Source organism: Pelobates fuscus, chromosome 3 (genome assembly GCF_036172605.1).
Source record: "Pelobates fuscus isolate aPelFus1 chromosome 3, aPelFus1.pri, whole genome shotgun sequence".
Lineage (NCBI taxonomy): Eukaryota > Metazoa > Chordata > Amphibia > Anura > Pelobatidae > Pelobates > Pelobates fuscus.
This window is the reverse complement of record NC_086319.1, coordinates 270,881,752-270,907,161: the sequence shown is the minus strand read 5'-3', so window position 1 is coordinate 270,907,161 and position 25,410 is coordinate 270,881,752. Positions and strand designations below refer to the sequence as shown.

The window sequence follows — 25,410 nt, the reverse complement described above, 5'->3', positions numbered from 1 at the left end:
CACAAAAAAAGTCTTCATTAAGCTAAAGTTGTTTTGGTGACTATAGTGTTCCTTTAAATTTAGGAAACGCTATTGTCTAATGAAACAAACAATAACCATTATGAGAAACAGCTACAGTCTGCTATTGGCCACATGCACAGATTATATATTGAGTCAAAATAGTCTCCTTACTTGATATAGGACATCCCAACACTTCCAGGCGCATGCAGAGGCTTCCATTCCAAGTCTGTGGGTATATGCGGATAAATCGTGCTGCCACAGGCTCTGGGAAATCTGTCTGAACTGGTGTGTCCTTATCCACATTGGCATAGAACAGCTGTAGGGAGACAGGCAAACAATGAATATTACCCAGAATTTTCTCCCTTGTCTTTACTGCAGAGATTGGCAGTGCGACCCATGGAATTTGAAGGTCAGAACACACAAAGCTTTTACAAACCAACAAACCATATTCTCCAGTCAATGCTAAAGTGTTGGCCAAGAACTGCTGGTTCTTAGGCAAATTTATTGTACTTCATTGATAACCTTGGCAATGCAGATGTCTGCAAAACTCTGCAATGCCAACTTTACTCAACACTGTCCTACAATATAACACCAATTTGATAATGGATACAATTACTCCAAAAAGCAAATTATCTGAAAACAGCCTACGGGAAGAATTTCCATTTTAGAAACTAATGTTTAGAATCCATGTTTAGAAGTTTGACTTAAGGGTAGAGATAGATTATGTAAAGCAACTCCAACTGTTAATACATTTTAGCACTATTTCTGCAGTAGCCATAAAATTCGAGTAAGGGACCGAGCAATGGTGATACTAAAGTTGAATGTTACATCGCCTATGGACAATAATATTACAGGCTCCAGTAAAGAGTGCACATAAATGCACAAAGTACTGAAACATGCAGAGCCAAATCATCCCATTGTATAGAAGGAATAAAGCCCTAGCGGCCTTAATAGTGCGATAATGAGATTTGTAGTACATTACTCATCTGAAAACTCTGACTCACCATATCTTCAAATCCATTGCTGTACAAAACCCACTTCTGGCTGTCATTACTAAATCCCACGTGAAACGAGGTGACAAAGTCATCACTGTAGAAGAAGAGAGGAGTCATTGAGAACTTGCCATATACATATATACATATATTTTATATATCTAGATTACGGTAATATGTACTGTTCCAGTGTTAGTCTAAGTATTCCTATTAAAAAAATGCTACAGGAGTATTCACAAGTGTAACAACAGAGCATGTAGAATAAGGGAAAGACGCACTGGATGAGGGAGTCCCGTCCTTGTGTTATCACGCCAGTAAACAGTGTACTTCTTCTTGTGTCCACTTCTAGCCACTGGATTAGGCCATCATCCTCTGCACACCAGGCACCATCGAAAAAATCATCCTCATTAGTACCTGCCTGGAGAGGACACAAAAAATAAAGGAGAAAAGTTTAACAGCAGAGCTCAGACATAGATGAAGGAAAGGAAAAGAAAAAAACGGTAGGATTAAATAAAGGGATTGACTGTGGATACCACAGGATTTTAGAATTCCTCCCCATTTTGTATTGACAACCAAGAATATAATTTAGAAAGCAGTCATATTAATATGTCACGTAGGCCTCAGCTTTGGTACATTAAGAACTGACATTATCAGCAGAATAGCAATGCTTTCTATTATTATCAGTGACATCACTTTCAAAGTACTGTACTCGCCTGCATATTCAGACGGCCTCTCTGTGCATGCAGTCCATGGCGTAGCATGGAGGATGCAAGCATCTGATCATCTTCTATTCGGTGAGACTCCAGACCAAGTGGAGGACACTCTGATGGAGACAACGGGCATTGTGTAAGTGAGAGATGTGGCTAAGCGTGTCAGACAGAGAACTGTGAAAGATAGCTAAGTGTATCAGAGAGCAGGGTAAGGTATCTATGTGTGTCAGTTTGAGAGCAGAAGATGATAACCATTTGATTCAGAGATCTAGATGTGAGAAACAGATAGCAGGGAATGATAAATGTGTGTATGGAACTGAATGAGCTTGCTATGTATATGGAATAGAGAACAGGAAGTGATAGATGCGTTTATGGAATTGAACGCATGAAGTGATATGGGATAGAGAGGAGGAAGAGACAGCAGAAAGTATGGCATAGTGAGCAGGGAGAAATAGCAGTGTGTATAGGGAAGAGAGCATGAAGAGATATAAAGTATAAAATAGAGAGCAGGAAGTGATAGTGTCTATGGGATAGTGAGCAGGAAGTGATAGCAGTGTCTATGGGATAGTGAGCAGGAAGTGAATACAGAGTCTATGGGATAGTGACCAGGAAGTGATAGCCGTGTCTATGGGATAGTGAGCAGGAAGTGATAGCCGTGTCTATGGGATAGTGAGCAGGAAGTGATAGCAGAGTCTATGTGATAGTGAGCAGGAAGTGATAGCAGTGTCTATAGGATAGTGAGCAGGAAGTGATAGCAGTGTCTATGGGATAGTGAGCAGGAAGTGATAGCAGAGTCTATGTGAGTGAGCAGAAATTGATAGCAGTGTCTATGGGATAGTGAGCAGGAAGTGATAGCAGTGTCTATTGGATAGTGAGCTTGAAAAGATAGCAGTGTGCATTAGAAAGAAAAAATGAAAATATAGTAGTGTAAACTAGATAGAATGCAAGGAGAGAGAGGAATATGATTTAGATGTCTAGTAATGATGAGGTAATCATTTAGAAGACAATGCTGTATGCTCACTTATTCTCTCTTTAGGAAGCTCTTCCACCTCCTCCTCTGAGTCCCAATCTGAGGTTTTCTTCTTTTCTGCAATAAAATCATGTGATATATAGCTTTATCCGTACCACTGAAAATTAGTGGATGTGAACTCTGTATCACTTGGTTGTTTTAGCAAATGTCCAAAGTGTACAAAATGCATAAATACAAACTATATATAAAACTGTCTGTATGTTTATGAATAAGCATAGCATGGTGAATGCATGGTGGAAGGGACAACTGGGCAAGTCCACCATTAACTATTTGTCCAAGAGCCATGGGAATGGGATTGGGATTGTAAGTACAGCTGCTTACCAGGGTTTTTACTCTCTCTTCTACTGTTAGGAGTATAGACGGGAACGTTTGGAAAGCCCCCTGTAGTTAACCATTTTCCAACTTATAACAGCCCAGGGGATGAGGGTGAGGAGCAGGTGGTGTTAGGCCTACCCCCTCCTATATTTTCCAATTTTTCCTAATCTCATAGCCCAGGTGAAGGGAGCAAGAGGCATTGTGATTGACCAACACCTATGATCTTTTTTTATCTTTAACCTACCATCCATAAGGGGGTGCCATGTGGGACTCAATGGAAGACCCCTGTTATATTGTACAATGTGTCCCCATTCCAAAGTCCATGAGATAAGGGAGTGGGGAGAGAGTTGGCAGCACAGCAACCCACCCACTCCAACAGTTAACCTGTCAATCACCACCCACATATAGGTAAGATGCATAGGGAATAGGTAGGTTCCCTCCGCATTTTATATCTATGTATCCCTTATCCCGGAGACCAGTGGATGTGGATAGTGAGTATTCGGGTTCCACCATGAGATGACCTCTCTTTATTTTTCATCCTACAGCCAAAGGGGTGCAGACACAGACCAGATCAGTTATTAACTCTTAAATCTCATGGTGTGAGGGAAATGGGCCTCATTAGTAACCCTTTCAGTGCATGCTTAAAAAGTGTTCAGATTTTATTATTTCAGACACATTTCTTTAAAAAAAAAAGAATCAGATAAACCTGAATTTGTTCTCTGATGAATTTCAGATAAACCTGACTTGTCTTCCTTGGACTTCACCTTCTTGGCCTTGTGCCAGTACTTCCCTTTGCATTCATCTTATGGTACTACCAGTACCTCACACCCAAGCTACGCCTTCTGCCATCTACAGTTTGTTTTCTACCCAATATTCATTCATCTTACACTATATTTCTCTCTCCTCACCTTTCTTCTGCCTTTCTTCCTCTTCTCTTTCCTCTTTGCTGGTAGTTGGTTTCTGAGGCTTCTCTAGAGAGAGTAAAATACAAAAAGATATTTCAGTCAGTAAGACAAATCCATTATTCCCATTCAGTTCTCTGTTGCAGAAGATGATAAACTGTGTTTTCAGTGAATGTCAGAGAGCCCATTCACTCACATTCATAGATATCATCTCCTGGTTTTATGCCAATACAAATCGGAAAGCAGGATCTTATCCAACTGGAGATACCATGAATTCACATCAATACATGTGTCTATACAACAATATGGAGAAGTGTGTATTGTATTATGAAGACCATTTTTTACATCGTCATCAGTGCCAACTATTATTTCATAGCAGGCTGCCTGTTACATGCAAAAAGGTTCAAGGTTTTTTCAACAGGTTTTCAAAAAAAAATAAAACAAGTGACTGGTGTGAAATACATTATTTTATAATAGCAAACCAGCCAAATATAGTCTGTCAAGGTTATTCACTAAAGTGAGAACATTTTAAGTGAATTGAAATTGAATTTCAAATTTAAGGCAAATGCTGCCAAAATGGCAATATTTTTACCTTGAATTTGAAATGAACTTTCAATTTTCACTTTGGTGAATGACTCTGTGTATATCAAAATTGGATAGTCTTCTTATTTAACAGTGGGAAGTCTTCATACAACTACATATGCCTTATATGCAGTACTTTATATACTGCTATAGGGTTTTTAAAGGCTAGATTGTGGTGACAACATATCATTGGTCTATAACTGGATAAGATCGCCCTTTTTATATATAACATGCACTTTGTAATCAGGACTGGTTAGATAACTACTTGATCCATATTTTCCTTCATCTGTCTCCACTTCAAACTCATTTTCATCTGTAACTTCAGGGGGCAATAAGTAATCATCTGCAAAAGAAAAAGGGGGAGCACGTCTAAAGAACAAAGTACAGAGTGTGGCAGGTTAATCTCCAGAGTCTCTACTAGAGGTTCTAGGCTCTCTTTTTATAGCCTGATCAAGAATATCAACAAAGGATGCTTGGAGTTTTGCATACATAAAATGTATAGATATGCATTTTTTTTTAGATATTTTATAATTAGGCTCATCTGTCAGTTATCACATCCAGGCACTGCTTTTTTAAAATTACATTTTTCCAGCCATTCACACGTACAGGCAGCATATTTAAATCTTTCTAGACCATGGAGATTGACCAGAAAGATAACGAAGAGGGGATCAGTTCCTCACAGTTTTACAACAGCTGCTGCTCAAAGCCATTGCGTCCGTGGATCAAATTAATTTGGGTAGCCTTCTACTACGGCTTCCATTTTCTAAGCTTTCTAAAGGATCCAATACTGTTGGGAAATGTTTCCAAATGATTTATCTACAGAAGTCACAATTAAAGTCTGTGGAAATGTTCCATATTAAATCAAGGCCTAAGAAGAGCACAAGATAATCACTGACTGGGGTAGAATGGGAACTTCTGGGAATCTTTTTTGAAGCAAAGCAGTTAACACTGCATATTTAAAAGATGCAGCTTTATTTAAATGTGACACTGTGATGGTACTGTCCACCTGAGAAAGCAGTGTTGTTATAACTTAAACAGTGATGGAACAGTTTGAAGGTACAACTTTGCTTAAAATGAACTGCATCATAATAAATTATGATAGTTAGGGTCCACAACATCTCCTATGTGCATCTCCTATACATAGCTGTATCCTCATATCTTAGGGACACAGTGTTACAATGTTCGAATACAGTATAATGATACCATAGAATGGCACTCAATGTTTTTAAGTCAGATTTCTTATGACAACAGTTTGATATTGACCACAACAATAAAATCAAGACTTTTTGAATAATGAACTTTAGTATAATAGCCGAGAGAGCTAAGTAAGTCTCTTCAACCCTTCGCACAACACCGCGTCACTAAAAACTCCTTGCACATTATACTTACAGTCATCATAATTCTTGTCAGGTTTCACATCGGTGTAATATGGAGGTAATGTTGGCTGCGCAGTTGGCTTCCCTGTAAGTACAAGAAATAAGGTAAATAAAATAGTAATATGGCTGCAGAGGAGAGGGCACTGTTAGGAGATAACTATCTAATCGGTAATATATGTAAAAATCAGATAACATTCGTATCTTGTAATACCTTTTATACCTTTTTTATTGGACTAACAGAATTTTGTAATGCCAAGCTTTCGGGAGGACCTCCCTTTCTCAAGTCTAAGGCATTTCTGAGAAAACACAACACATTGAATTCAAAGTTGAGTTGTGATACAGGGGTTAAAGCGACATGTTTTAGACTTGAGAAAGGGAGGTTCTCCCAAAAGCTTGTCATTACAAAATTCTGTTAGTCCAATCAAAAAGGTATTGCAAGACACGAAATCTATCTGTTTTTTTTACATCTGCATCACTGGACTAATAAGGCTACAATCTCTACTTTAATCGGTAACATTTAGCTTCATAAAATAAACAATTTCAGGTTCAATGGTTCAAGTAAAATCTGATGTCTTACAAGAAATTGGAGAAAAGTTCACAGATGAGGCAACAAATTCCACCGAGAGACATTTGTGCTACATATAAAATAGAGAATCTAATCTAAAAATAGCTGCCCCAGAGTTTGATTTGGACAGTGAACAAGAATGCAAAATAATTGCACATAACTATATATGTGAGACCATTTCAAACAGGATATTGAAACTGGAAATGTTACAACTAGTCACACTGACACACAGTTCAGTGACAAACATATGAACAAAGGAAGAGAGGCTCCCATCTATTAGAGTGCCAGGTCAAACTACAGAATGATCTGCAATGCATGGCGTATCACAAAACACAAAAACATTTTGTAAATCAGGGGTTACTCTCCCACGCTTTGAATTTGTTTTCTTTTATACAGACTAATAGAATTCCTCATTCGATATAGTCACCGATTTCAACCAAGAAGGCAAGTTCAAACAGTGACTATTCTCTGTATGTGTAACATTTTGAAAATGGGCATATTCGAAAGAGAGAAAAATAAGAATTACACCAAGTGTAGCATTATCTTAGCTGTGTGTTAGATCACATGACTATAGAAATCCCCAGCATGCCAACTGCTTCAATGAGCCGTCATAAAGACATAGACAAAGATCCCACTGCTCCACCTTGAATAACCAATCAGGGTCTATGGATGAATTCCGTGCTACCTTGGCTTGCCTGCACTGCGAGAAAAAAAATGGTAATATCTCACTCTAGTTCAGACATGTGTGCAGAGACCATGTACAACTGGCTGATTTCCCCTTACTACAAAAATGGTGAGTCTTGCATAAAATAGGCAGACCCTTCCTCCATGGTGGATCATATAAAAGACACGCTAAGGACTGAGCTGGCGGACCCATGGGAGAAATAATGACATTGGACACACAAGTCATTGTGGTGAAAGCAATACAGTGCAGATCTGCTCAATGTCATAAGATCGCCAAAAAAAACCCACCACGAGACTCGGTGCCACCGGCACATTTTTGTGACTACTAGTAACGGTGATATAGGGTCTTTGTCGGAGGGCCCAACCTCCCCCTCTATTGATGTGGTTGGGTATATATCATGGGGAAGGATAGGCAGGAGGGAAACACAACCACCACACACACGCCTGACGCTAGAGCTCAGGACCACACCACGACACGCCACCCAACTCGACACGCCATGATGCTCACACACACACACAACTCACGAGGCTCGAAGCCTGGTCCACACGACACGCATAATCTTCCAGATACCCCACTCACAAGATCACAGATAACCTAGGGGCTAGAGTATTTTTTGGGCGGGGCGGGTAGGGGGTAGCCGGAGGGGCCTTCCACGTGGGAGTTTTTCTTTTTTGGTTGTCACCGCTGTAGGTGACCCCACGGGGAAACACCTCGTTTCTTCTCTCCTTTTTTATCCTTTCCTCTCCCCTCTCTGAACCGGGACCCCGGAGAGAGACCGGGTATACCCGAGAAGCATTCAGTAACCAGTAGGCCACGTTCCCACCTGGTCGGGGTGTCAGGTAGAAAGGCAAGGGGACTCGACCGAACCGCTAGTACGGACGGGACGACTCCACCTCGGCCTACACCCGAGCCATTATTTTGTATAGTGTTGTTTTATTGTTCATTGTTTACTTATTGTTTACATAGTGTTTATTTTATTTTATTTTGTCTCTGTGTCTACTCCTAGGCACTCAAAGTCCGGCTGCGGTGTCCGCGTGGGGACTCGGGAAGGGGCCTCATCAAGGACCACCCGTCCAGGTAACACCCTTTCCCTGTACCTCTGACACGCTCCTCCCCTGAACCCACCCAACACCTGAGTAGTACTGCAACCCATAGGCCCACCACTTATCTGCCCGCACTACTCCTCCCAGAGTAGTCCACAGGTACTCCGTCATGCAGAACCCGAAACCGGTAACCAGAGCAGACATCAACATTATCTCTATTAACGCCAAGGGCCTTAACCAACCTGAGAAACGATCACAGGCGCTCTGCCACTTTCACAGCCAAAGAGCCCATATAGTATTCATACAGGAGACGCATTTCAAGGAAGGTCTGACACCTAGAATGACTGACAAACGGTTCGCCCAATGCTATCTCAGCAACAACCCCTTAGGAAAATCCAAAGGCACGGCCATCCTCCTTCATAAATCCCTACATTTCACACCCACAGCAACCATGAAAGATGACTGGGGAAGGTATATATGTGTTAAGGGAACGATAGCTGACCGTACGTACACGCTAGCCAACCTGTATGCTCCTAACACTGCGCAACACCGTTTTATGACTAAATCACTGAAAGCCATCATGGCCTTTACGGAGGGTTGTCTGATCATGGGGGGAGACCTAAATGTGGCCCTACAACCGAGCCTAGACACCTCTACGGGCACCTCGACGATACCCAGACATGTGTTGACCACTATCAACAAAACCCTTAGAGACCAACGCCTGACCGACTGTTGGAGAGCGACGCACCCTGACGACAGAGACTTCACCTTCTATTCCAATCCAAACAAGACGTACTCCAGACTTGACTACTTTTTCCTACAACACTACTACCTGACGGATGTTAAGTCTGTGACGATTGGCACAGCGACATGGTCAGACCACGCTCCACTCACCATGACGCTAACGTCTCCCCTCTATAAGCCGACGTGCAGCAACTGGCGACTGAACGAAGCCCTACTTAACGACCTAACAGTAACCACGGAATCCCGAACCGCACTTACTCAATACTTCACTGACAATGTTACCCCAGATGTGACACCCCTCTGCGTGTGGGAGGCCCACAAATGCGTTATACGAGGCTACTTCATAGCTAAAAGCGCAGCACTGAAAAAAGCGAAGGCTGCCAGACTGGCGACCATAATCACGGAGATACAGGTGGTGGAAGCCAAGCACAAACTTACACGGCTCCAGAGCGATGGTGCCAAGCTACTGACACTACGCAGGGAACTGGCATCCATCATGAATGCCTACCACCAAAGGGCACACCTGCGCACCAAAGCCTTCTTTCACACACACGCCAACAAATGCGGGACCTTGCTGGCCCGTATGATCGCCAAAAAGAGAGCAGAATCCTACATACCTAAAATTCGCGATAAAGAAGGGCGACTGAAACATCTCCCGGGAGACATGGCGGCGGCTATACGGGAATACTATGCGGAGCTTTATGCCATACACCCCGACAGGGAGCCACCACGCCAAGGTGACGCCTTACCAGAGACTAGACAATACCTACACACACGCATACATAACCGACTTCCCAGGGAAGCTACGAATGCCCTTGACGAACCGATCACACCTCGCGAGCTAGCCTGGGCCATAAAAGAGTCGAAATTGGGCAAATGCCCGGGCCCCGACGGTCTCCCCGCTAGATACTATAAAAAATTTGCTGACATATTATCCCCACATCTCCTGACTGCCCTTAACACCTTACGTGACGGAGCCAGCCTACCCACACAGACTCTAGAGGCCAACATCTCCCTAATCCCAAAGGAAGGTAAGAACCCGGAACTCTGTGCGAGCTACAGACCTATCTCCCTACTAAATTGTGACCTTAAACTCTTCACAAAAATACTAGCCCGCAGACTACAAACCTACCTCCCTGGTCTCTTACATAGAGACCAGGCAGGGTTCACGCCCCAGAGAGAAGCAAGAGACAACACCATCAGGACACTAGATCTCATCCACAGGGCACAAGACGGTCGGGAGGGCCTCCTCTTGCTCTCCACAGACGCGGAGAAGGCCTTCGACCGCATAGATTGGGGCTACATGCTGGCGGTATTGGAAGAGATAGGTCTGGGCCCGCACATGATGAGCTGGATACGAGCACTGTACTCTAAACCCACAGCAAGGGTATGCGTGAACGGACTGCTCACAAACCCGTTCCCCATCCGGAACAGCACAAGACAGGGATGCCCCTTGTCCCCATTGCTGTTTGTACTGGCACTGGAACCCTTTCTTAACTCTGTCCGGGACAACCAAGCCATAAAAGGGATACAGATAGGGCAGACGAGACACGTAGTGGCTGCCTTTGCAGATGATCTGCTGTTTTATGTCACTCAGCCTGACACATCAATGCCAGCAATTATGGCAGAGTTCCAGCTCTACGGCCAATTATCAAATTTCAAAGTTAACCTCGCCAAATCTTCGGTTCTGAATGTCTCGATCCCACCCAATAGAGTTGCAGCCCTGAAACACACGCTCCCATTCCAATGGTCTGACACTACTATAAGATACTTAGGCACCTCCATACCAAGAGACCTGTCACAAATATACACCGCTAATTTTCAACCCCTCCTAACCACAATATGCAGAGACTTGGAGGAATGGACTAAAGTCCGCCTTTCCTGGTTTGGACGCATTGGAGTGTTAAAAATGAACATTCTACCCAGGCTGCTCTACTTGTTCCAGACACTGCCAATTCACATACCTGAGGCATACTTCTCAACGCTGCGCTCCATGGCGCTCAGATTCACATGGCACAACCTACAGGCACGGGTCAAACACGACACTCTCACACTACCAAAACGGAAGGGCGGCCTGGCCCTCCCAGACTTCCAGGTTTATTACAAGGCAACCCATCTCCAGAGGGTGATGGAATGGTCCAAATCGGAGGTCCACAAGTTATGGAAGGAAATAGAGTCAGACCTAATATCCAGACCAATAGGGCTCCTACCGTGGCTAGACCACCACCAGGGCAGACAGCTGGCTAACCCACACCCGCTAATTAGAGCGACCTTAATGGTTTGGCACAAAGTGGGGACACCCTCCTCCCTCACCACGCCCATTTCACCACTCTTACCCCTGACGCATAATGACGCCTTCCCACCTGGACTAGACGCAAGCCCGTTCCAACAAATGTTAGGAAACTCGCTACCTAGACTCTGCCACGCTACCACCAATGGCACGATACGGACCCTTGAGTCCCTGCTGCCCGTGGGGAGACCGACGTTCATGCTGCAGTTCAGATACAAGCAACTATCCGCTTACCTACTAATAGTCACCAAAGACGTCCATGCCCACAGGCCGCTCACAGACTTCGAACGGCTCTGCCATGACCCAAGCCCACTGGCCAGGGGACTGTCCACACTCTACAGCCTCCTCATGGACGCAAAGAGACTTCCCCCACCGAGCTTCATGAGTAAATGGGAAACCGATCTGGGAATTACACTCTCGCCAGCCCAATGGGAAAAGATCTGTACCCTGTCCCTTCACTGTTCCACATCCAGTGGCATACAAGAAACGGCCTATAAGGTATTGTCTCGCTGGTACCGCACGCCACTGGTCACCCATTCCTACGATCCAACCGCCACCAACAGTTGTTGGAGATGTGAGAAAGCCCTAGGCACTCTCTTCCATATCTGGTGGACGTGCCCCCTGATACGACCCTACTGGGCAGCGATCCACACGATCATCACCAAATTTTCTGATACTCCCCCCCACTTAGACCCAGCAGCCTTTCTCCTGCACCACACCTCCACCCGTAGCTCAGCTTACAAAAAATCCCTAACGATCAGGATCTTAAACACAGCCAAGAGTCTCATCCCCTTATACTGGAAACAAAAGACCCCACCACCTGTGTCGACCTGGTTTAAGCGCATGGAAGAGCTCAGGGCACTAGAGGAACTCACCTCACACGCAGAGGGGAGAGAACAGTCGTATATGACGACCTGGACACACTGGATACTGACCACGACGAAACCCGACTTCCAGACGCTTATCACAGACTGAGTGGACACCAGTGGAGACATGTCCCGAGACGATGGGTAGGGGTGACAAGGAATGACCGACAAGACAGCGCACGTCATACATAAAGCTACCACTGACAGAAGTCAACTCGACAATTCTGGCCCTAACAGAGATGAAGGACCACATAAACCTATAGGGCAGGGAGGACGCTTTCTCAAACGCTGAGGGATTTCCCCCCCACTTTTTATATCTTTTCTTCTTCTTTTTTTTTTTCTTTCTTCTCCTCCCCCTCCCCCCCCCCCCTCCCCCTTCCCGGGTGGACTTGCGGACCGCGCAGCCGGACCAGGATACAGCAGACCACAGGTATGCCATTAAATGCTTAACTACACATGTTTCGACCTGGAAACCTGCGCGTTTCCCTGCATTATTTTACCGACACTTCAGAGTCGCTAACACTGTGCCCTATTACCTGTACCTGCCAGTTGTTGGAAACCTGCGTGTTTCACCGAACCACACTTGAGACGTTTACTTTTATTGTTGTTTGCAAATTTATTCTTGAAAATCTGAATAAAATTTAATTCACAAAAAAAAAAAAAAACCACCACCCAACAAGGCAACCTACTCTTTAATTTGAGACAATTGAAAGACTAGTATGAGTAAGACATATAAACACATACTGAAGAATAAAGAGCAGTGTACAACAGCTGCAAAAAGAGGATGGCGATTATAGTGACGTCATCTGTTTTTTGCAATCTTATAGCACAAAATAGTGAATTATAGAGAAAGCTTGAGGATGATTATCATGGCCATGCCGAGATCTCTCCATGTCAAACAGGCTCTGCAGCCCATAACCTAGTTATTGAGGAACCACAGTTTAAGATATGGCCTATACACTACTATGATAGATACTAGTGAATGACCTCAAAGCTGATGGTCCATACCAACTTGGCATAAATGGGTGCACCAACTTTTGCTTTGGCCACTGCACATTTGGCAGACACCATATCAGATCCCTGGCAGACCCACAAGTATTTGTGTTGACATTGATTACACTGTTGTAAGGAATAATTACACCACTGCAAGTACTCTAGGACAGACAAAAGGCTTATCATCCCTGGATCCGCACACCTGAGATGGAGTTACGTTTTAGTCACCTATTCCGCTCTTTTGAAAAGTCTGCTGCCACATACCAGCTTAATATACTTGTTAGATCAGGGGTTCCCAATTAATTTTTCCTGTGGAACCCTTTAACATAGTGCATCGAAATCGTGTCCCCTCCACCCCAAAAATATAATTTGTGCAGTAGCATAAACCTTTCAATTAGAAGAGCATAATGTTTTCTTTTTTGCCAAATTTTGTCTTTTTACTATATATACACTAATTTCTCCAGATAGTGAACATATCGTGGTACTTAGGAGCAGGTCTACTTCTGTGTGTAGAGTTGGTGTTTGTATATAATTTTAGCATTTTAATACAGGGATGTGTTTGTATGTAATGTTTGCATTTGCGTGTTTTTGGATGTAGTGTTGGATATTTAATATGGATGTACATTTGTGTGTAGTATTGGTGTTTAAGTGTTTGTATATAATTTTAGAGTTCGAGTTTAGGGGTGTCTTTGTATGTCATGTTTGTGTTTGCAGTGTGTGTTGTGTTGGTGTTTGCTTGCTAGGATTTCTGTACATGTACTGCCACATACATACTTACACATTTACATACACATTAACAAACATAAACACACCGACATATACATGTGGTATACACACTAACACATACACACAATGACACACATATGCACAAACCGACAGATACATTGACACATACATACACACACTGACATACAGATACACACACAGTGACACATACACACACCTTGACACACATACACACACAGACTGACAGATACACTGCCACACACAGACACGTGTTTTGTGGGTTTTCTAAATCTGATTTTAGTGGGCAACCCAAGGTGCCTATTTACAAATTGCCTTGGTGTGGCAGCTTTGGATAGCAGAGTAAAGTGTGGCTGGTGTTGGATTTTTTACTATTATTGTCTAGTGCAGACAAATAGTGATTTTTAACCCTTTCACACCAAGAACCAAGTTGCGCACACTTGGAGTAGTATGTGCCATGACACTGCTTTTACCTTCTATGTATTTATGGGACTCAACACGAAAACATCTTCCTTCAGTGCTGCCAGCTCAATATTGCCGCAAACTCACCACGGAAATTCATCCATCCATTGAAATCTCACCATAGCAGGGGTAACGATATAAAGGATAACAACCCTCCTGTCCCATTTAATGAACTAGAACAATCACACAAAAATACCAACAGATGTCAACTACAAATCACATCTAGCTGCTTGAAGAGAGCTTAGTCAACTCCCATTGATTTCACTGCATTATGTTCTATAACATTTTCATATCAGTACAGCAAGAATTGATGCAGACTCCTAGCATGACTATAGATAAGTTAATACAGCTTAATTTTTGCCCCTCCTCACACTCAAGAGACCTTGTAGAAGAATGTGTGTCCTATTAAATGTCTCTGTATAACAAAGGCTAACCAACAAGCCTGAGCTATCCATTACCCTTTGCAACAGCGGACTACTACTCTGCTAATCATATCCCTCGTACCAAAGGAAATCCAAAAATGTCAGGGACCCATTATTTTAGAAGAACTCCAAACTCCAGAAAAGCTTTCCAATGCCAGTTTGACCCATGGACATGATGGTCTTAACTTAATGTATAAACTCCCTAGCAGAGGTCCGTAGACCCAATTAAAAAAAACACAAAGCTTAGACTTCTTAAGCTTAGGGAGATATATACAACTCAATCAAATCTATAACAAATGATACAATTATCCCTTTACACCAGAACTTAATTGCTTTGTGATACCAGAAAACGAATTGTAAACTGCTTACGCATTGCTGTCAAACAGTCTTTGTTCTCCACAGAATTTGCAGACACAATTTGTAAATATTAGCAATGTGAGGAGCTGAAATGATGGGGAATAGTCCTAATCATAAAAAGTGATTGTTGGTATTAGCCACGGTTATAAACTACAATTTCTGGGGCATAATGATTAGAAGTAAACATTTCTTACTGGGTGGAGGCAGTGGCTGAGGCTGTGGCACTGGTTTCCTCTCTGGCACCACTGGGGGCTTCTTTTCTCTTCTATTGTACGAGTCTGAAAAAAAGGACAGGAAAAAAGGTCATAACTTTGGGGCAAAATTGAGGAATGAGCAAAGAAAGAGAAGAGGTTGAAAACACAAAGAAAAGGTGGATAAAGACATTTAGAAGAAAAGTGGTTTAGGAGTTCAGGATGACATACAAATAGAGGAAGACCGAAGAGAAAGAATGAGTAGGTCAAGTACTCTGTATCCATACAGTCATCGTATTCCTCTCTCTCCAGCCGATCATTGTAATCCTCCGTCGGTGGCTCCACTTCCCGACCTGGAAAATTCATTGCATTCAATAGCAGAACACAGAATATGAGGCAATGCAAACACCAGTGGTGTTAAAAAAGCAGTATGACAAGTAACCTGTATTATATTACCCTGTTCATGGATGTCTGCAGAACTAAATTATGTTTCTTATTTTCATGGTATATGCCACACCATTATTGGAGACTAAAAATCACTTTGGCTATTCAAATGCTCATTATCTTTTAAAACATGTTACTGGTTTAAATTCTTAGAATTGTAGCCCAACAACTGGTAATGGGCAACTATTGGACATTTGACAACGGGTACTGGGTCACAACTGCACGACCTTGTTTTTTTGTTTGTTTTTTCAAATGTAAGTTGAACTGAAATAATTTCAAGACTTACAACAGATACAACAGCATTTAGGAGTCTGTTATTTACACGTAGCAAAACAGGGCCACAACCCCAAAATATGCAAAGGGTGTGCCCAGTGGGTGCGCCTCTATCTGCACATGGCTTTTGTTTAATTTTGTTATGCCTCCACTTCGAAGGTTGAGATCAGCTATTTCGGACACACATTTTAAAGTGGCACTATAGAACGTATTGACTTTGGAGAATATAGTGCCTTGTGAATTAGGGATTAGCATTACATTGAAGCTTAAAATATCGTTGGGAACATTTCACAAATGACTTAATATTTAAAACAAATGGACAATTCATGCAACTGTGTTTTGACTTCTGAATCATGGAAAATTGTGGTATATGACTAGTCGCGTTTAATTATAGGTCTCTCCAATCTAGAGTATTTTCATTTCATTCAGATCACAAACACATGTGTCCATGTTTTATCCCAGAGTAGGATCACATGCCATGCTGATTTTCAGACGGCCCCAGGAGGCAATTTTTCTTTGTGCCATTTACTAACTGATTCACCTTACAGCAACCTCTTCAGAAAGTGTTTTGTGTCATTAGAACATGATTTTTTTTTGTAAAAGCTAGTAAATCTTTTTTTCCTACCCTTGCAATTCTAAAACATTTTGTAGACATGTGCAATTGTTTTAGGAACAAATCGGATTTCTTTTAAATTCAGTCGAATTTAGCAATTCAGAGCATCGAATCGATAAAAAAACAAAACAAAAATAGATGGATCCATAATAAATTGTTCAGATCCATTAGTTTTAATAAAGATAACAAATTAGGGCGTTATATACTAAACAACTAATAGTGCCAAATTAAGAAAACGGCTTTTCTTACGCTTAATCTCTCAGTTCATTAGTATATAACTCCCTAATGTGCTATCCTTACATGGGATTGCCATAATTAAGGATAGCAAATTAAGGAGTTATCTTCTAGCCAGCTAAAAGATCAAAATGAAGAAAAGTGGTTTTCCTAATTTATATTTTTCAGCAGTTTAGCAGATATCTTCCTAAATTGGTACTTTGTAACTGCCAACTTCATTCTTTCCCCATAGGGAATAATGAGTGTCTAAATGTTGAAAGTTAACAACACTTTCGGTAGAAAAACTGTTAACGATAGTATAATATACATACAACTAGTACTGATATAAGCTGATAATAGCATTAAAAGAGGATCATAAGAATCTCTTTCCATATGAAAAACAATACCCAGTGTGGTGTGGTTACTGTTAAAGAATAACAAAGCTATACAACTTAAAAGTAACACATATAAAAGAAAAAAAAAATATGCATTGGATACAGATCAGGTTGTGGAATTAGAACCTTCTCCTGATCGTGGAACAAATGGTAATGCTCAATTCCCACAAACCTTTAGTGGTAAGTACTTTAGGGCCAGGGAATGACACAGACACAGAGCCATGAGAAAAGCTTGCACTTCCTCTGGAGATGTGATTGTATGAACAGTTCCATCCCTTGATACTGACAAAGACTGTAGTGCTGTCCATCAATAGTCTATACCAGCTTCCCATACTTGTTTCAAGTATCAAGGGTCTCCTCCACAGAATGATTGATCAAGGAAAGTCATTATAGAAGTGTGCCGGTAGTCACCATCACCTGGGGTTTCATATGGACATTTTATGTAGAGCCCCGGACTACTCCTATGTCTATGTCCTCCTGTACCCATTATAGGTGCAGGGTATGTATAATGCATTTGTTTGTCAATTGTTTTGTGTGCTCTCCTGTCCTGCTGATGCTTGTTGCCAACTAGGTGAATTTAGCTATGAAGGGCCTGTTTAGTGCCCTCTGTTGGAAGCAACAGCTATATGCACTACATGAATAGCAAGGTTTGTTAATTTGCATATTGAGATAGATTTAAATATTGCTAATTCTGCAGGCAGAAGAGATATTTTGTGTTAATTATAGTCTCTCCCAATCCTTTATAAATATGTCCTTATGTCATTATAAGACCCTGTATATTGTCTGATATGATTATTTGTATTTTTTATTGAGTTCACCATAAGTTACATGTAAGGAGCATATGGGCTAGTCCCAAGAAAAAAAATTACATTTTGTATGTTAGTTTCTTTTGAAACTGTGTTTGGAACAAGTTGTATGTTCTTCAGTCTACTTTGTTTCTCCATCATGTCTACTCTAAATGTATATGTTTTCTGTGTAGCTTGTAACTGTTGTATGGCTTCATTGACAGTGGACATACCCTAACGGAGGTTGATGATGTCTTCCTCTGTGGCCTGAAGCTGGTCTGTCACTACCTGCATGTCTGCCTTTCTTAACCCCAGGTCTGCCTGAACAATTTCTATCTGATAGTACGTTTTGAAAATCCTGCTTTGTGGCAGGTGTTGTGGATGCTGTGGTCCCTGGTGAAGCAGATACATTTGCTATGTTTGGTGGAGTTGGCATAGTCCTCCTGAATAAAGAATGCCTTGCACCCTTATAAATTGGCAATATCTTGGTTATTGGCCTGGGTGTTTGTATCTGACTTTTTTCGGCTCCCAGAGTTTTGATATTGTCTTTTGTGTGATGGAGTACAAAGGAACGGTGTTGAGTCAGCGGTAAGGGTGTTCGCTGTAAGTTGTTAGTCGAGTAGTTGCAAATTAGGGATATTTGACTCTGCAAAATGGCAGATTTTGATGAGATTTTGCCGGTGCTGTGCACCCGTATAATTTTTAAATCTGGGTTTCAATTAAAGTATTTAAAATAGATGGTAAAGGTGGACAGTTCTATCAAAGACCAGTTGGCTTTAGAATTGTAAAAGGGAAGATAAAAATCTCTGTGAGAGTTATTTGGACTTTGCTCACATTGTTTTTACACCTACACACTTTCTCCATGCACTTTTGGAAAAATCTGGTCCTTGCAACTGTCTGCTTCATTACAGCTCAGCAACAAGATATTTCCGTCCTTTTCTCTTATCCCACTATTTTCTTATCCAGCCAACACCACACATTGAAATGTTTAAAACCACACTTGGGATGTTATTGTACTCATTTTTGAAAGAGTCTTATTGGTTGGATGGAAAATTATTTGATTAAGAAATGAATTCATAACAAACATGGATCTCAAGTAATGTAGGGGTCACAATTTGTCCCCCTTTCCTCCATCAAAATTATAATTTTTTTTTTTTTTTTTTTTTATAAATTCTTTATTTTGGTGCGTTTTCAGTTTAACATAAACACGTCCGGCCACAACAGCCAGGACTGGTACTGTATCCGTAATGCAGGGTAATAATGTTAGATATTGGTTAGTAGTCAAGGCATCATAATAAACATTTCGCACATTTTTTATTATTTGTGAGGTGTTAGCTCCCGGTGGGATGGAGGGGATGATATGTATGGTTTCCTTAGTGTTTTCCTCCCTCTAGTCCGGGTAGGGAAGTATACTATGTTTTAGAGGGTTCGTGGAGGCTAAGTGTTAGTATACTGGGTATTCATGAGTGGGTTGAATTTCGTACATGAGGTTACCAGTAGGTTATGTTGTAGTTGTGCGTTAGATCATGAGAGCGCTGATAAGGGAAGCGTGTGGGTAACCAAGGTGTGAGTGGTGTTAATCTGAGGTTTGTTTCGGTTACCCTAATGGGTAGATACCCCTAACCAAGGGGGCAACGGGGGGGGGGGGTGTTTGTACACCTCTTGTGGGTGTATCTCATATGTGTGTGCGAGACGGGTCTGGGACTGTCCCTCTCTGGGTTTGTTAGTATGTAGAGCGGGTAGTAGTAGGTCGTTTGGTGTATATGAGGGGTAAGAGTAGGGTAACCATTGAGATGGGAGAGATCTGAACAGAGGTTAGTATAGCGCATAGTATAAAACAAAAACATTGGTGATGTGTCAAAGTTCGTTCCTCAGTGTGAGGTAGCTGCGCCCTCTTCTTGTTCAGTCAGGTAGTTGGTGCGGCTCTCGGTACGAATGGGATTGTTGACTCGGGGTCCCAGGTGTGTTCGACCCGGGGAGCAGGAGTTGTGGTTGCCACTTCTGTAAGGCCCAGCTTGTGGAGTATTTCAGGTGCTTCTGATTCAGTTGTGAGCTTGTGGGTCGTCCCATTGTGTGTGATTAGTAGGGATCTTGGCGTGCCCCAACGGTACGTTATCCCCGCTGAACGCAGGCGGCTGGTGAGGGGCTGCAGTGATTTACGCCATTGAAGTGTAGTTTTAGTGAGATCTTGGTAAAAGGTTAGGTGTGATTCTTCGAATGGTAATGGGGTTTTTCCCCTCACTGCTGCCATAATCTGGCCCTTTTCTTGTGGTGTACAGCATCGGAGGATTACGTCACCGGTGATTGGGGCTGCCGTTTTAGTGATGGTGGGCAGTCGGTACAGTCCATTTATAGTGAATTTCTTGGCAAGCGTTGGTGGTAGTAGAGAGGCAATTAGCCGTCTTATATAGTGAGGTAATTCCTCTGCGTCGATCTCAGCGGGGACCCCGCGGATTTTAAGGTGGTTGCGGCGGTGCCTATCTTCTTGTGCAGTCATTTGAAGTGACATGGCCTGCTGTGTAGTTTTTAAGTGGACCATTGCTGTTTTCAGTTCAGCTACTTCATTGTGAAGCTTCCCAATGTCCCCTTCAGTGTGTGTTGTCCTGTCATTGAGCTGCTGCATATTAGATTTTATGGAGGCCATGTCTGCAGTTAGGAGCTTCTGTATTTCCAGCAGTGTATTCTGCATGTTGTGAAGATCCTGCTTAGTGGCAGGGGCTGTGCCTCCAGGGATATCCCCAGTCATGGGGTTTGGATCCCCTTGTGTTGCTGGGATTGCGTTGTGTGTCTGGTTTGGTGAGTCAGGGGACGTGTGGGTGTCAGGGCCGCTGGCGGCCGCCATTTTGGATGGTACCTGTCGCTGCAGGAGAGTGCCGATATCACGCTGATCCGTTGCTGAGGTGGATTGGGGTCTCTGGGAGCGGCGCCCCATTGCTGGGAAGGGGCTGTGAGCAGTTGCAGGGGGGTAAGTGGGGATGTCCCCTGCTTTGTGTGCGCCCGTTCCGCCGAAGAGTTCCTCGAGGTCGGCGAGCGTCGGCGCGTGGTAGGCCCCGGTTTTTCGTCTCGGCTTGGTCTGCCTCGGGGTGTATTGGAAAGGCATCTGTCGATGCCGCGGGATGTCACGGACCCGTACCTGCTGCAGTCAGGGTTGGATGGGGTCTTTTTATGGGCGATATTCGTGCGATTTTAGACGCCGGGAAGGAGCTCCCAGGAATGGCGTCTAGCCCGTCTCGCTGTCAGGCTCCGCCCCTCTCCTCCATCAAAATTAGAGCCTGGTGTTTTATTTGTTAGCTCTCTATATGTTTCAGCGCAAATAGTAACCATATCCTTCTCTGAGACATGTTAATAATTTCCTTTAAAAAAATCATATTTCTGGCTAAAACAACTGCTTAGAACCTTATTTTGATGGCACATATGAACCACTTGGTCCATCTAGTCCCACCATTGACACATCTTATCCTCTTACCCAGTTTGTTCTTTAGAATATCCTTATAGCCTTACATATCCCAATCATTCTTGAAAACATTTTGTGTACTGGAAAGTTATTCCAGATATACACTTTCCGTTTCTTTCAGGCTGTTGTCCAAGCCTGCCTTACTCCTCCATGCATGAATTCTATCTAGAATGTTGAACTTTGACCATGTAGTTACAGCAGGGATTTATATAACCAGCAGACAGCTCTTCAGATCCTGAAGTAATATATCATCTGCCATCCTTATCTCATCACAAGGCACTGGGTGTTACCCGTGCTATCCTTGCACTATTCACTTATAATACATCACTTGAAGAACCCATGTGTGGACTTTATTAAGAGGGTGCGAGATGGCTTCTTCGTTACATGGGTTTTGATGATGAGTATTTTTTTTTATATATTCAATATGTTATCCAACCATTTCTATGCTAATTACAATGAAATTAAAATAAAGAGATGATATTTCCTTAAGCCACAGTTTACTTTAGTACCAGTTGCACTAGGTCCTGCATAATGTTATGATGCAGAGTACTGGGTGACCAACATTACCACTTTAATTATTGTTAGTCTGGACTACATGTTCCATAATGCTCTGCCACTGACAGCCATCAGAGCTGCAGACCAATAGTTGAGAAGCCAATGGTGGATATTTATGAAGTTTATTCACTTGACAGTGAATTTTGATGAACAGAGACAATTGTTACAAAATTTTATCCAAAATAACCAAACTGGAAAAAACAAGTTTAACTGGACAAATTCAATGCAGCTATTCTGCCCTAAAATTCAAAATTTAATTTTCAGATCACTACAAATCAATGTTTAACTAATAAGCCACAGGAGCAAACCAGTTCTGAACCATTAAGCAGAAATATATAGAGTTAGAAATGTCTCACAAAAGGCATACAGAGTACAGACACATATGTAGCAATAAAAACATACAGAACTTATTAAATAATATTTGTGTTAGCGTGAGGGAATTTCAATAAATTTCACAAATTCAGATCAACATTTTATAATAAAGCTTAGCATTACCAGGATAGACCAAGTTGTATTATTTGAAATTACGGTTATGGCTACTTGATATGGAATCATGCTAGGAAGAAAAACAACAAGCTTTTTAAACTTTCATATATGCCTAGCAAAACCTGAGCCATGACTTTGTTACAGTTTTAGGCTACAAGCCATCCAACTGGTTGAAAATTATGGGGGCCATAGCCAAATGCATATGGGAGTGCTAAAGAGGGTTGTTTTCCCTGTATAGTCTGAAAAGTTTTAAGTACAGCCATGAGCTACAAAAGACACACACACAAAAAAATACCCTTGAATGTGCCTGTATTGATATATTATTCCATTCTATATATCCCCCTTCCTGTTCCTTTGGCCTCTCTATGTTGCTTTCGGGCTCAGTAGGTAATTATTGTATGTTTCTGTGATCTACCGACCCCAAGACTTGACAATTGTTCAGTAATTTCCCTGTCTTCTGCTTATGTAGCTTTCTTCCATCAATCTGCAGGACACTAATATCCCCATTAGCAATTTCGAACATTATTCCTCAATCCCTTGCTTTGATCTGTGATGGCAGTCAATAATTTAGTGCAGCTATTTTCACAAATGATAAATATACCTCGTTGTGCTTCCATCTGCCCACGGGTTTAAAAAGCACCTGTGCAGTAAAAGCAACATGATGTGATCAGGTTTCATCAGCACAAATTGTTTGCAAATGTTTTAAACCAATATCTCAATGCTGTGAGCGTTATGTGTTTTACGAGATATAAGCAATGTTCCTGCTAAATTGGACTGCCTCTTACTGGGACTGAGTAGCAAGCATTCATTCCTCACTTTGAAACCGAACCCAATCCACTATGGAACGGGCAAAAGTTCAAGCAACACATTTTTTTAAAAGGGTTTAAACCCCCCCCCCCCCCCCAAAAAAAAGGCTGTAGACGGTAGTAAAAATACATCTCAGTGGGACTGGGATAATATTATAAAAATACATACAAGGTCAGTACACACAGCACTCTGGGGATAAGTTCATAAAAAAAGCTCAGGACAAGAGACAAAGTAATTTGTTGAAACTCAAAGAAGATATTTTACATTCATTAAAAGAAAGGGATCTTGAGAGTAAAGATATTGCATTCATTGCCTTCAGTAAAAACCTGAGTCTTATAGTATGACAGCAGAAAGTAAGTTTAATAATATATCTAGACAGTACATATCACGTGTAGAATATATTACTCGTAAAAATTCTCTCACCTTCTTCCCAATCTTCTTCATTTTTGTCAGTCACTGATGGCCTCCTAGATCTTTCTTCCTCTTCTTCTGTAATTTGGGGCCTTCTATACCTTTCTTCCTCTTCTTCTGTAATTTGGGGCCTTCTATACCTTTCTTCCTCTTCTTCTGTAATTTGGGGCCTTCTATACCTTTCTTCCTCTTCTTCTGTAATTTGGGGCCTTCTATACCTTTCTTCCTCTTCTTCTGTTATTTGGGGCCTTCTATACTTTTCTTCCTCTTCTTCTGTGATTTGGGGCCTTCTATACCTTTCTTCTTCTTCTGTAATTTTGCGTCTTTTGTTCCCATCCTCATCATAGTCATCTGTAAGATCAGGTCTTTTATATCTATCCTCCTCTTCTTCTGTGATTTGGGGTCTCCTGTACCGATCTTCCTCCTCCTCTTTACCTTGTGGAGTTCTGTATCCATCTTCTTCTTCAACAGTAATTTGTGGTCTACCATATCTCTCCTCCTCTACTAAGGTTGTTTTAGGCCTCCCGTACCCATCTACCTCTTCTTCAGTAATCTGAGGATTCCTGTATCTCTCTTGATCTTCCTCAAAGATTCCAGGTCTACTAGATCTTTCCTCTACTTCTTCTCTGTGTGGCTGTTTCTCTGGCTTCTTCCCTGGTGCTTTCTTAGTGGGTTTTGGTGGTTTAGGTTTCTTGGTGGGTTTTGGCTTCTTCTCTTTAGGCTTTTTGGTAGGCTTAGGAGGCTTCTCTTTCTTTGGGGGCTTCTCCTTTGGCTTCTTTGTAGGTTTAATAGGTTTTTCCTTCTTTTCTTTCTTTGGCTTTTCTTTTACCTTTCCTGTTGAATCTGTAACGGGACAAAAGAGACAAAGTTAGATTCTGCAGTGTCAACCTGAAACTCCAGGTTGCATATCTTGTTTTCTATATGTGTCTTTTAGAATAAATATCTCAAAGATGTGTCACAACATATAGACAGGCAGATTCTGTCTATTCCTTTGCAAAAACTTTCTCCTGCTCAAATTGTCTGGATTATGGCACATGCTAATGATAAACCTAGGTAACACATGTTCTAGAACCGTTTACGGAGTCTAAAAGCTTAAAAAATATTCCCAAGTATTACTGCCTCGTGAAAGTAATTTAACTTGATTTAAATTCCAAATGAAACGTGTAGACACTTAACTTTAAATTAATCCCATATTGGAGAACAAGCCTGATTAAAGATAGAATGTGGTCACTGCAGTGCCAAAAAAAACCTGACAGATGCACTAAGTGATAGACACTTTCACTGATTTGACACACACTGACAGACACACACACATTCACTGACAGACATACACTCACTGACAGACACATACGCATTCTCTCTCACACACACACACAAACTCACAAACTATTATTTTTTTAATTATTTGTTTTTAAGTCCACCTGCCTTCCTACCCATGGGAGACCTGGAGTGGATCCTTTCCACTGGGTCCATAGAGGACACTTTCCATGGGGTCTAATGGAGCTGTTGTCATCTTCAGAGTCTTCTTGCTCTGCTCTATTATGCGCTGTTTAGTGATAGTTGGGATGGAGTGACATCATGACCCAGCTACCGGCATCACCGCAGGGTGGGCGAGGGAGCAGTGCTGGAAGAGCACAGAGATTACAGATCCCTTGCTACTCAGCTACAGCCTCCTCCTGGTTTAGATAGTAAGTGGAGACTATGT

The 25,410-nt window shown here is 42.0% G+C and overlaps 1 protein-coding gene across 2 annotated transcripts in view; it reads right to left on the bottom strand.

Moving 5' to 3' along the window:
* AEBP1 (AE binding protein 1) overlaps positions 1-25,410 on the bottom strand; it is a 38,412-nt gene that overhangs the window by 7,294 nt on the left and 5,708 nt on the right. For both annotated transcript variants that reach the window (XM_063448532.1, XM_063448533.1), the window contains exons 3-13: positions 23,718-24,548; positions 15,557-15,622; positions 15,273-15,356; positions 5,921-5,992; positions 4,797-4,874; positions 3,956-4,018; positions 2,724-2,789; positions 1,702-1,815; positions 1,271-1,406; positions 1,005-1,089; positions 172-316 (exon numbers count right to left, since the gene is read on the bottom strand). In XM_063448532.1, coding sequence (XP_063304602.1) covers positions 172-316; positions 1,005-1,089; positions 1,271-1,406; positions 1,702-1,815; positions 2,724-2,789; positions 3,956-4,018; positions 4,797-4,874; positions 5,921-5,992; positions 15,273-15,356; positions 15,557-15,622; positions 23,718-24,548 — 1,740 coding nt within the window. The remainder of the gene's footprint in view (positions 1-171; positions 317-1,004; positions 1,090-1,270; positions 1,407-1,701; positions 1,816-2,723; positions 2,790-3,955; positions 4,019-4,796; positions 4,875-5,920; positions 5,993-15,272; positions 15,357-15,556; positions 15,623-23,717; positions 24,549-25,410) is intronic.